The sequence below is a fragment of the Megalobrama amblycephala genome, linkage group LG22 (assembly GCF_018812025.1).
Source record: "Megalobrama amblycephala isolate DHTTF-2021 linkage group LG22, ASM1881202v1, whole genome shotgun sequence".
NCBI lineage: Eukaryota > Metazoa > Chordata > Actinopteri > Cypriniformes > Xenocyprididae > Megalobrama > Megalobrama amblycephala.
In genome coordinates, this window is record NC_063065.1 from 24,356,663 (window position 1) to 24,369,412 (window position 12,750).

Here is a 12,750-nt window from a genome sequence, read left to right on the forward strand (position 1 = left end):
GCTCATTATCCGCTAATGCGGCCACGCCCACAGAGCCAGCGCTATTCAGACGCAAATTCAGAGGCAATACATGCATTCATCGTCTCAATCGTGTATTTATTGTCTTGAAAAGTGTTTATTTGGATGTTAAAGCAATGGTTAGCGATCGCTAGAAGACATGCCGTTAGTTCCTAGTTCCTTTTCTTCTTTATATGAATTTGTGGCCTAAAGGTGTACAGAGAGCGCCCTCCGGCTGCAAGTATGAATTGAAAATACCATTCCTGAAATGTCCTCTTCTTCTTTAGAATAATTTGTGGACTAAAGGTGTACAGAGAGCGCCCTCCGGCTGCAAGTATGAATTGAAAATACCATTCCTGAAATGTCCTCTTCTTCTTTAGAATAATTTGTGGACTAAAGGTGTACAGAGAGCGCCCTCCGGCTGCAAGTTGAATTAAAAATACCATTCCTGAAATGTCCTCTTCTTCTTTAGAATAATTTGTGGACTAAAGGTGTACAGAGAGCGCCCTCCGGCTGCAAGTATGAATTGAAAATACCATTCCTGAAATGTCCTCTTCTTCTTTAGAATAATTTGTGGACTAAAGGTGTACAGAGAGCGCCCTCCGGCTGCAAGTATGAATTGAAAACACAGTATCCAGCACTCATAGTGATGACAATAAATATTACTTCTCAGTATAGAAAATTGACATAAATATATAAGAATCCATCAATATTTCTCCAAATGTGCATGCTTTTAAGCTAAAAGCCTATATGAAATGCCATAGAGGTAACATAATTGTTCAGACACTTTGCATCACAGAAATACATTTTATTTTAAAGAATATAATAGAATACCATTATTTTAAATTGTAATAATATTTCACAGTATTGCTGTTTATGATGAGCTGAGACATTATTACAGAGGGTTTTTTTCACAGCCTACCTGACTGAAAGGCCTCATTAATATGCAAGTCATTTCAGGTCATTATTATGTGATTCTTTTGTCTTCTCAGGTGTAAATGGCCCATTATTCATGCAGATTCACGCCTCCACGCATACTGTGTTTCTTGACAAAAAGTGTCGTACAAAAACTAAATCAATATATTGTTTTATATGAAGGAGTAGGCAGCATAATTTTTACATAATTCTGAAGCAAAAACTCTAGTCTACAACCTCCAAGTACCCAAAAGTCTTGTGAACACAGATTTAATATACTTTTTTTGGCCTTATTTCAGTGACTTAAGTTTTTTGTTTTTTCAATAACCACGCATAAACATTATTCCTTCAAAAATACAAACATGTACATACATGTTCCTCACATATTATTGTAGCCTAGTTTGTGCTGAATACAGTGTAATGACACTTTTTCCATTAATATGTTTATGAACAACTGAAAAAAGCACAAATGTCAGGGCATGTCAAAACTTCTCCAAGCCCCAAATCAGCCTCAGACTCCAGAGGGTTAAACAACCGTCATTATTACAGTTTCGTTTAGTGATGTGAGTGGTGAGGGGTAAATCTATCCATGTCTAGTACCTTATATTGATATGGTGGATGTTTTGGACTTCCCTCATGAATCATGGAAAAAGGCCCTATTTAAAGATACTTCTTACAATAGCTGAACATAACCTCAGGCTTTTTTGAAAAGAAATAGTAACTCTCACAGCATCTTCACTATAGGGTGTCTTCTTCTGAAAGCACAGGGTTATCCACAAGCCCTTTGGTGTGTTTGGGGATTCCACTCTTACATTTCATCCACTCACTGTTGTCTGCCTTCTCTGTTTTTCCTTCTTCCTTTTGTAGAATGCGACTGTTACTAGCACAGACCTCATCAACCGAAAAATAAAGGAATACAACACTCTGATGAGGTAAGCAGGAAGCCGGCAAGAATTCCCGTAAAATGTTTGTAGACTTCTTCCTCTTCTAGAGCTTAACTGGGTTTATGTGTGTTGCAGTCCACCCAGCAGTAAGACAGAACCCTCACCCAAGGCCTCCCGTCAGTCCCTGAGCATCAGGCAGACGTTACTGGGTGGTAAGGGGGAGAATAAAGCCACAAGCCCTCACTCACCAAACAAGGACCACGACAGGAAAGCCATGCACAAAGGTAAAATCATCAAGGTCACTAACTCTGGATTCTTGAATTTTATTCAGTACTTTTAAGTATCAGTAAAAGCGTTCTCAAGTACTTGTGTGTGTGTTAAAGCTGTGGTTAGCGATTTCTGAGAAACGCTGTTGAAAGTGGATCAGACCAAGCACCACAACACATTTGTAGCCAATCAGCAGTAGGGGCCTGTCCACTCATGATGGGGGAGGAGAGATTGAAGCTAAAGGGAGATTTGAAGAAAGACTGTAGAAAGAGAGATAGCTGAGAGACATTACAAGAAAGAAAATGTCAGAGGAATATCACTGGAAAAAGAAGGGTAATGGCTAAAGGGGACCTATTATGCACCATTTCACAACATGTAATACAAGTCTCTGGTGTTCCCAGCATGTGTCTGTAAAGTTTCAGCTCAAAATACCCCACAGATCATTTATTATAGCTTGTCAAATTTGCCCCTGTTTGGGTGTGAGCAAAAACATGCCATTATTGTGTGTGTCCCTTTAAATGCAAATGAGCTACTGCTCCTGGCCGCTTTCCAGAAGAGGGTGGAGCTTTAACCAGCTTGTGCTTCGCATACTCAACAACAACAAAGCTGGAGAATCTCACGCAGTAAAAAAAATAAGGATTGTCAGTAACGGTGTTCAGTCTTACATTGTTCAAACTGTAGTCAGACACTGATGGAGAGACTCAGGAAGAAGTTACAACTTTTAGAATGAAACTGGATGTTTCTGAATGTTAGTGGATAAATGTATGTAGTTGCTGTGGAGTTGATTCAACTCATCGACTAACATGTGCCGTCATGTTAATCTTTTGTGCAAATCCAGCAATGAATTGACCCTCATTAGTGAAGCAGTCCGGCATAAAATGACGACATGGCAACAACACTCTACTACAACAACTCTTCCTCTTCTCTAAAGCAGCCCAACGTGGCCTTGCCCCCTTTGATGCGTGTTCTCGTGGGCAGGGTTTTTGTAAATGTTGGGGTTTGTGATGTCACCAACCTGGTATGAAGCTTGTTGTAGTCCCTAAAAAAGGATTTCTGTAAAAGAAAATATCTTGCATTGGACTTTGATCATCGTAACTTTGCAGATGTTGTTTATGCTCAAACAGCAACATTACACACTAACTAAAGTTAAAAAAGTGAAATCATAATCAAGTACCCCTTTAAGCAAGAGCTTTAGGACCCATGTCAATATATAAGAAAAGTTTTCCAGAGCTACAGAGACTTTAGCGGAAAGGCCTGAAAATGGACGCTGATGTTGTGTTGTTTCTGCTCCATATATAAGTAACATTGGTTTTGCTATGTTTTACAGAACCAAGATATGCTGTTGTTGTAATGTTAGCTGTAGTAACAGGACAGTTTCGAGTGTAATTGTTTGTTTGGAGCTGGTGTGTTGCTGGCGACTAACAATGATCTCTTGCATGTATACAGTACAGTCCAAAAGTTTGGAACCACTAAGATTTTTAATGTTTTTAAAAGAAGTTTCGTCTGCTCACCAAGGCTACATTTATTTAATTAAAAATACAGTAAAAAACAGTAATATTGTGAAATATTATTACAATTTAAAATAACTGTGTACTATTTAAATATATTTGACAAAGTAATTTATTCCTGTGATGCAAAGCTGAATTTTCAGCATCGTTACTCCAGTCTTCAGTGTCACATGATCCTTCAGAAATCATTCTAATATGCTGATTTGCTGCTCAATAAACATTTATGATTATTTTCAATGTTGAAAACAGTTGTGTACTTTTTTTTTCAGGATTCCTTGATGAATAGAAAGTTCAAAAGAACAGCATTTATCTGAAATACAAAGCTTCTGTAGCATTATACACTACTGTTCAAAAGTTTGGGGTCAGTAAGATTTTTTATTTTTATTTTTTTGAAAAGAAATGAAAGAAATGAATACTTTTATTCAGCAAGGATGGATTAAATCAATCAAAAGTGGCAATAAAGACATTTATAATGTTACAAAAGATTAGATTTCAGATAAACACTGTTCTTTTGAACTTTCTATTCATCAAATAATCCTGAAAAAAAATATTGTACACAAATATTTTGTACAATTGTACACATTAAATGTTTCTTGAGCAGCAGATCAGCATATTAGAATGATTTCTGAAGGATCATGTGACACTGAAGACTGGAGTAATGATGCTGAAAATTCAGCTTTGCCATCACAGGAATAAATTACTTTGTGAAATATATTCAAATAGAAAACAGTTATTTTAAATTGTAATAATATTTCACAATATTACTGTTTTTTACTGTATTTTTAATTAAATAAATGTAGCCTTGGTGAGCAGACGAAACTTCTTTTAAAAACATTAAAAATCTTAGTGGTTCCAAACTTTTGGACTGTACTGTATACTCTAATGTACAGTATGTTAATCTTTTGTTCTTCCTTGTTGTTTGTTCATCACTTTCACTTTATTTTTTGCTAAGCATTATTTTGCTTCACTTCAGCTATGATAAAGAGACATCCAATCTTGCAATGAAAGGAGGGGTGTGTTTGTTTGGGTTGACTTCAAATATCAACAGTGTTTCTCAGAAATTGCAAGCTGCAACTTAAAGTACTTTTTTGCTTATTAAGGCCCTGACACACCAAGCCAACAGTCGGCCAACGTCTGGCTATCGTTGAGCATCTGTAAGCTTTTGGCACCGCTAGTTCTTTGATGTCGGTTAGGTGTGTCACAGCATTTAGTGTATTTAGCTTAGCGACATGCTAACATAAAACTCTACTGATTACTGCTTTTTGTGTTATGCACTTGAATAACCATCAACAGAGTTGCTGTTTTTGTAGAGCATTGCAAATCAGTCACTTGTGTGTTTCCTTTTCTGGTACACCGCTGCCTTAGAAGGTTGACAGCTCACTAGGTTTGAAGTGCTAATGTTTCTGTAACACATGATTATTATGGTTGTCTGTGAATAGACGAAACCAGCCCACCCAAGGATAAGGGCACATGGAGAAAGGGCATCCCTGGACTGATGAGAAAGCCATTTGAGAAGAAACCGTCTCCTGGAGTCACATTTGGAGTAAGACTAGATGACTGTCCTCCAGCTCAGAACAACAGAGTAAGACCACAAAAAACATCCTCGCTCTTGTTTCACTTGGCATTTAGGTCATCCTAAAACTGTCCCTATGTGAAAAAGAAGTACACTTTAGCATACTTTTTAAAAAAAGTACTTGTTACTGAAAGAATATACTTTTAAAAAATATACTTAAGTGTGAACGGAATGTAATGTTTTGAAAACGTTCCATAATTGCATGTTAGTTGCAGTTAAATTAATATTATAATTTACATTTATATTAAATACCATTAGCTGAATTTTACACTTTTACACTTAAGTGACCTTTAATTTAATTCATATAATATCTGCAAGTACAGTTTTTATATATATATACATTTAAGGTTTGAAGTACACTACAAGTACACATTCAGTACAATTAAACACTTTATTCACAAGGGAGTAGGCTCTCTACAGTTGTGATATTTTTAGCTGTAGGTGTTTAATAATGTTTAAAGAGTAATTGTTTACTTAAGTTTGTGGGATGAGCATAATTGCATTTGGAACCTGATATGTTTTTCATACTGCTGATTTTGGAGTCATATTTGTCTATGTAAGCAGCACATTTTCATATGCCGTGCAGTCTCGGAGGTTTATATTGGCTTGCAGGTATGTGACTGAGCTTTGTGTGTTTTAGTTTGTTCCTCTGATAGTTGAAGTGTGCTGTAAGCTGGTGGAAGAACGAGGACTGGAATACACAGGCATTTACAGAGTGCCAGGAAATAATGCCGCCATTTCCATCATGCAGGAAGAGCTCAATAACAAGGGCATGGGTGACATTGATATTCAGGATGATGTGAGTGTGTATTTCTGTCTCTGTCTAGTTTAAGTGTCTGTTACATTTTCTCTGTTTCTTGCTTGAGGTCCTTTTTCCCTTTTTTAATAATCCTCTACTCTTGGGCAGAAATGGAAGGACTTGAATGTGATCAGCAGTTTACTCAAATCCTTCTTCAGGAAACTTCCTGAACCCCTCTTCACTAACGGTAAAAGACCTTGTTGGAATTCCCTTGCTTGAGGCTCTTTATGACTCATATTTTATTTATATATGTTTCTCTTGCTCGACATTAATTGTATAGTTTGCCATCTAGTGGCTGTGAGTGAAATAACACATGCAATTTCAACACCTGACAACTGAAATCATTTTCCTTCATGATCTGGCCTCTGTAGAGAAGTATGCAGACTTTATTGATGCCAACAGAATAGAGGACCCTGTAGAGAGACTCAAAGTGCTCAAGAGACTGGTAAGCAGCTGTTTGCCTCAATAACAATTTGTTTACCGTGGTAATAATGTCTCTATATGTTACGGAAGCCTTGAATAAACCTCTCATTCTCCAGCTTCACGAGCTGCCCGATCATCATTATGAAACACTGAAGTTCCTCTCGGCACATCTCAAAACTGTGGCTGAAAATTCAGAAAAGAACAAGGTAAAACAGTTTTGGGATGCACTGTACACACACACAGAATGTGCGCTTCCATTCAAAAACAACAAGATGACGTGCAACAGAATGGAAAAGAACACATAATACAAGGCTCTCGAGACATGTTTTAGATTGCAAGCTTTTTGACAGATTTTCAGTGATGGAGATATTATTTTTTAAAGGTAAGCATGGAATGAAGTTTGTAACTCATTTCATTTTATGAGTAAAATAAGATATTCAAAAGTGGTGGGACTTGATTTTATGGATTGATCGGAGAGGATAGCTTAAAAATAAAAGGGCTTGGTGATGTCAACCAAAATGGAAAGTCATTTTTAGACTTACTTCTGTATAATAATGTTCACAGATGAATCATGCACAATAAGACTTGGAACTAGTAATTAAAACACTGCGCATACAGAACACAAGAATGCATCCTGTGTGAATACTCTCTTTGTTTTTCATATATAAAAGGGAGAAATGTCTCATCTTCTCATTTATCATTGTGTCAGATGGAGCCACGGAATCTGGCCATTGTGTTCGGCCCAACACTAGTGAGAACATCTGAAGACAATATGACTCACATGGTGACACACATGCCAGACCAGTACAAGATTGTAGAAACGCTCATACAGCATGTGAGTTCTTTGTTCTTCTCATGTGAAAACTAAGAAAGGTCCTCTTTTAAATGTGTCATTTTTGAGCATTGGTGACATAATTGTGGTGTTCTTTTGCAGTATGACTGGTTCTTCACTGAGGAGGGGGACAAGGAGCCTTCGGTGTGTATTAGTACAGCTCTTTTCTTTATTCCACTATTTGTTTTATTTAGGGATGCACCGATACCATTTTTTAAGGGCCGAGTACGAGTACCGATACTTTTTTTTCTGGTACTCGCTGATACCGATACCGATGCCTATACATTTATTAATTTCACTTTTTTTTTTTTTTTTTTGGTGATGTTGCAGTTTTCCAAGCACAGTGAAACTAATTAATGTAGGACAGCTTCTTTATTATTACTCTAATGAAAAAAGTAATACATTTTTATATGCTTGTCACAAACTTTAACAAAAATTCACCTTCAAAGGGCATAATTACCAATACACTGTGTGCAGAATTATTAGGCAAGTTGATTTTCTGATCATATTTTTTTTTCCAATCACATTTTACCAGTTCCAATCCACATCAATCTTAATAACTACTATTAATATTGTTTTTATATAATTGTTCATGAAGGCTGGAAATGAAAAATGCCTTATATTCAGGTGTGCAGAATTATTAGGCAGGTTTTCTTTTACAGGCAAAATGAGCCAAAAAAGAGATTTAACTCAGACGGACAAGTCAAAAATTATGAAATACTCATGAGAAGGATGCAATACTAATGCAATACTAGAAATTGCAAAGTTAAAGCATGACCAAGGGACAGCAAAATGCTCATTGGGTCAGCAGGGTCATACAAAAACAGGTGAAAAAGAAAAGACACATGTTAACTGCAAAATAATTAAGAATTTAGGTGAAAAATTAAGTGTGAGACCATCAGGAACCCTTTAGTCTCCAGCGCCACCATTTTCCAGAACTGCAACCTACCTGGAGTCTCCAGAAGTGCAAGGTTGCAGGATCTCAGAGACTTAAGAATAAGAATAAGAATAATAAGAATCATAAGCTGAAGTGTTATAAAATACATGAAGACTGGGTTTTTATAGGCCTTATGGACAGACAGCTTGAGAGTGGCTCTTGAAAGACCAGCACCACATCCTCTTGTACCACTGTTTGAAGGATTTATCTTCCAAAATCTGGCAGTAAGGTGTGGGAGTTCACTTTTAGTCCCTCTCTTATCCTGAAATGTCCGTCTTGCAGAGATGGACTAAAAATGATCTTCCAAAACTTACTGCCAGATTCTGGAAGATAAATTCTTCAAACAGTGGTACAAGAGGATGTGGTGCTGGTCCTTCAAACTGAGTCGCTCTCAATCTGTCTGTCTATAAAGCCTAAAGTATTTCCACACCTCTGAGGCTGACATTGTTTCTGCTGCTGCCGTCGGTGTCTCTATGCACGGAAAATTCCGTCAGTTATGTCACGTGAGGTATCGGTCTTTGGTATCGGGGGTATTTTTACGAGTACGAGTACAAGTACATGAACTTGGTACTGATTTTCTTAGAATTCACCCAAAACACCCTACTGTAGATCATGGAAGTGAATTATGCCCAAGCAAGAATCACTTTTCTTCAGAAATTGTAAAAACTAGTTTGTACTTGTTCTTTCATTACTTTGTCTAAGTCACTGCAACTCTTCAGTGAATAGTTTTTTCTGTATGTCTGCTCAGACTACAGTCCAGGAGGAGAGTGCTGTAGAGTCTCAGCCTTTGCCTAACATCGATCACCTGCTGACCAATATCGGCCGGACAGGCACCTCTCCCGGTGAAGTGTCAGGTAACATGTGCCCTAGGTTGAACTCTCTCTACCACGGGTTCATCTTTTACACCCTTTAATATATATAACTATGTCTTAGAGCACACATTGTCATGAGCTAAAACAAAAAAAGCCACAATAATATGTTTAAACTTTGTTTTTAATATTGATGAAGCAACAGAAGCAGCTTCTCCCTACGTTTTTAACAAAAGCTGTGCTATGGCTTAATTACAATGCCTGTGTGAGTTTGTGAGGCAAGATGTTATACATTTTTGCCTTCATTAGCTTGCTTGGTGCGATCTTGAATTATTTGGTTATCTTTTTTTTTTTACATCCTTTATTCAATTTAATTCCAGTTATGTAAATTTTGGATACTTTCTGTCTTTATCCCATTTCTGTTTTGTGAATCTCACAAAACCTGTCAAAAACACGGCTGTGTCATATTTCACGCAAAAATAAGTGAAAATTAAAGGTGCCCTAGAATCAAAAATTAAATTTACCTTGGCATAGTTGAATAACAAGAGTTCAGTATATGGAAATGACATACATTGAGTTTCAAACTCCATTGCTTCCTCCTTCTTATATAAATCTCATTTGTTTAAAAGACCTCCGAAGAACAGGCGAATCTCAACATAACACCGACTGTTACGTAACAGTAGGGATCATTAATATGTATGACCCCAATATTTGCATATGCCAGCCCATGTTCAAGGCATTACACAAGGGCAAAGAGCGAGAGATTTAAAGGGGCCGCGCAGCCTGAATCGGCGCATAGTTAATGATGCCCCAAAATAGGCAGTTAAAAAAATTAATTAAAAAAAATCAATGGGGTATTTTGAGCTGAAACTTCACAGACACATTCAGGGGACACCTTAGACTTATATTACATCTTTTGAAAAGACGTTCTACGGCACCTTTAAGAATATTTCCTTCCCCAAATTCTCATTACTGCAATGCAATGCAATGCAAAAAAAAAAGGATAATAATAAAGATGTTTTAAGAGAAAAAAATACTATTTTTCCTTTTTAATTTGGGGAGAAATACGACCGTTTCCAAGAGATTCACCCATTTAGTGTGTATGTCTCTTTCTCCACGTGTCCAAACTCCACTGGGTCGTCTCTGTAATTGTGCCAACTGCTGCACTAACACGTCATGTTCTTTCTCCAAGAGAGAACAAACAAACAGCTAAAGCCAAACCGCAGAACACGCTTGCCAATCTCTGATCCCTCTGTCCCTAGTGCCACTCTGTCGCGTGTCCTAAAGGCTTTCCCAGCATTCACACATACTGATCTTGACACAGGCCAAGTGGGCGGAGTCTATCACACCTTGATGTCACTGATGGACTCAATAGTGTCCGTGATGGGCAGCTGGAACTGTAGGAAGAGGGAGGACTGTTGCCCGCAGTGTAGCTGCCTAGTCTGCAGACACCCCCGCATTTTATGACGTGGGCGACTGAGAAAAGAGAGCAAAAAAGTGCAAAGGGAAAGCGCAGCAGAAGTGTTGGGTTCTGTGGGGCGTGTGTGGTTTGTGAGTTTACCTGGCGTAGAGCAGTGCTGCTGTCTCAAAGGCTCTTCGCCGTCTCTCGCCCCTCTCTCTCTTTCTCTCTGAACGCTGGCCAAACGGAGAGATGGCATGGTAATGCTACTCGGCTCTGAATATCACTCGGTCATACCATTTTTCACCAAGGGGTGTGCAGGGGGGCTCGGCTCGACACAGAAGAAATAAGCCTCCAAAATTTGTAGTCTTTGCCATGGAAAATGAAATGGGAGCAAAGACATCAGTGAATCAATTCTTTAACGTTTCCTTGCTGGCATTCTGTCTTCCCATAGTGTCATCTTTTCTGCGTAGCTAGCCCCTCTCTGACCCCTGTCACTTCTGACCTTGGTTCATGCCGTGAGTGTCTCGTCTTCATTGTGGTCACGACAGCACACATCATCAAACCCGCATCGGTACTGTGATTAAACATCCAACCCCCCAGTCTATCGCTTCATTTAATGCAGATGAGCATTTTCTTTACTTTAGTCATTTCTGCATCACATGTTGTTGTAGATTTAATTGTTGAAATGCAAAATTTCCCACTACCATTAAACGCTAAATTACCGTAAAGAAATATCTCGGGCTCAAAACAAGTTAAGCTGTGTGGACAGCATCTGAGACATGCAGAAAATAAGTTTGACTTGTCTGTACAATTTTACAGTAATGCACTTAGAATGGAAGTCTAAGGGAAATGGTTTAAAGGTATGTGAAACTTGTATTTTCGTTGAAGCTCTTATGTGTTATTTGAGTTTTAAAGCTGTCTAAATTGGACTTTATCAGTGGTGCTACTGTTATATACAGACAAACTTATGGTTATGTGTCATTATACATGTTAACATGACCAAGATGTACAGTAGGTTCAATATTTATATATATATAGCCAGAAGACTTTTAATTTGTCTATATTAAGTATATATATATATATAAGTGGATATTTTAATGTTAACAGTTTTTTTTACTAGAGACGAGTCAAAATTACTTTCTGTGATAACTGACAGAGAATGTAACAGATGAGTTTAACTTGTATTGAACCCAGTAAGCTACTGATTACTTTAAAGGATTAGTTCACTTCAGAATTAAAATTTCTTGATAATTTACTCACCCCCATGTCATCCAAGATGTTTATGTCTTTCTTTCTTCAGTCGAAAAGAAATTATGGTTTTTGAGGAAAACATTCCAGGATTTTTCTCTATATAGTGGACTTCACTGGGGTACAACAGGTTGCAAATGTCAGTTTCAATGCAGCTTCAAAGGGCTCTACATGGATCCCAGTCGAGGAATAAGGGTCTTATGTAGTGAAATGATTGGTCATTTTCTAAAAAAAAAAAAAAAAAAAAAAAGTATATACTTTTTAACCACAAATGCTCGTCTTGCACTAGCTCTGCGATGCGCCGCACATTACGCAATCACGTTGGAAAGGTCACACATGACATAGGCGAAAGTGCCGATCCAGTGTACAAAGTGACCGTGCAAAGACTAAGTCAAATGGCCTTTACCAAAAAAAATGTAAAACAATGATGTCGGACGATTTTGAAGTTGAAAGAAAAAAATGAGATGGAGTTTTAGGGCTGGATGATTATGACCTATTATCAAAACCTCGATTAATTGAACATTTTACCTCGATTACGATTAATGAATGAATATTTTGTTTCTGGGTTTTTTTTTTGTTTTGTTTTTTGCCATCATAGTTCACTTACAAGATTTGTACTGTAAATTTGCTTGACTATTAAAGGTGGGATATTTTTTCCTTTTAAAAGAGTGATCTGACATAACAGCTCACTTTCAGCAGTTATTTTATCTATGGTTCGTAACATTTCTTACAGATTTCTGCTCGTTGTAAATCAGATACAGATAAATTAGTACAGTACCAGTATGTAATGAGAGCGATTGTGTGTGTGAATTAGTCATACCGTCTCTCTATTAATTGTGAAGCTGTGGGTTGTAAATAGTTACTTCAAAAGTAGAAAAATATATGCTATGTTAACTTTGGAGTTTCTAAGATACTTTAGTGATAAATCACAGGACAACACTGACAACTAGTTACTGCCTTCCTCTCTGTGTGCACAATCTTCACTGTTTGTATGAGTGTTCGTGCCACAATGCAGCTGCACAAGCACGGTAGCTCGATAAAATACACAACCGATCATCTAAAATCGCTTGAATGTCCAAACTGGCAAACCGTAATACAGTTTAGTGAAGACGCAAGTCTCACCGCTCGTGCGCCGTCTCTGAGTGTTGACTCGGCG

The 12,750-nt window shown here is 37.6% G+C and overlaps 1 protein-coding gene across 1 annotated transcript in view; it reads left to right on the forward strand.

The window, feature by feature from the left end:
• LOC125258261 (rho GTPase-activating protein 21) overlaps nucleotides 1-12,750 on the forward strand; it is a 74,055-nt gene that overhangs the window by 53,453 nt on the left and 7,852 nt on the right. Inside the window, 10 exon segments of the mRNA XM_048175159.1 lie at nucleotides 1,780-1,844; nucleotides 1,932-2,080; nucleotides 5,011-5,153; nucleotides 5,785-5,943; nucleotides 6,052-6,130; nucleotides 6,315-6,388; nucleotides 6,483-6,572; nucleotides 7,076-7,201; nucleotides 7,301-7,342; nucleotides 8,884-8,989. Coding sequence (XP_048031116.1) covers nucleotides 1,780-1,844; nucleotides 1,932-2,080; nucleotides 5,011-5,153; nucleotides 5,785-5,943; nucleotides 6,052-6,130; nucleotides 6,315-6,388; nucleotides 6,483-6,572; nucleotides 7,076-7,201; nucleotides 7,301-7,342; nucleotides 8,884-8,989 — 1,033 coding nt within the window.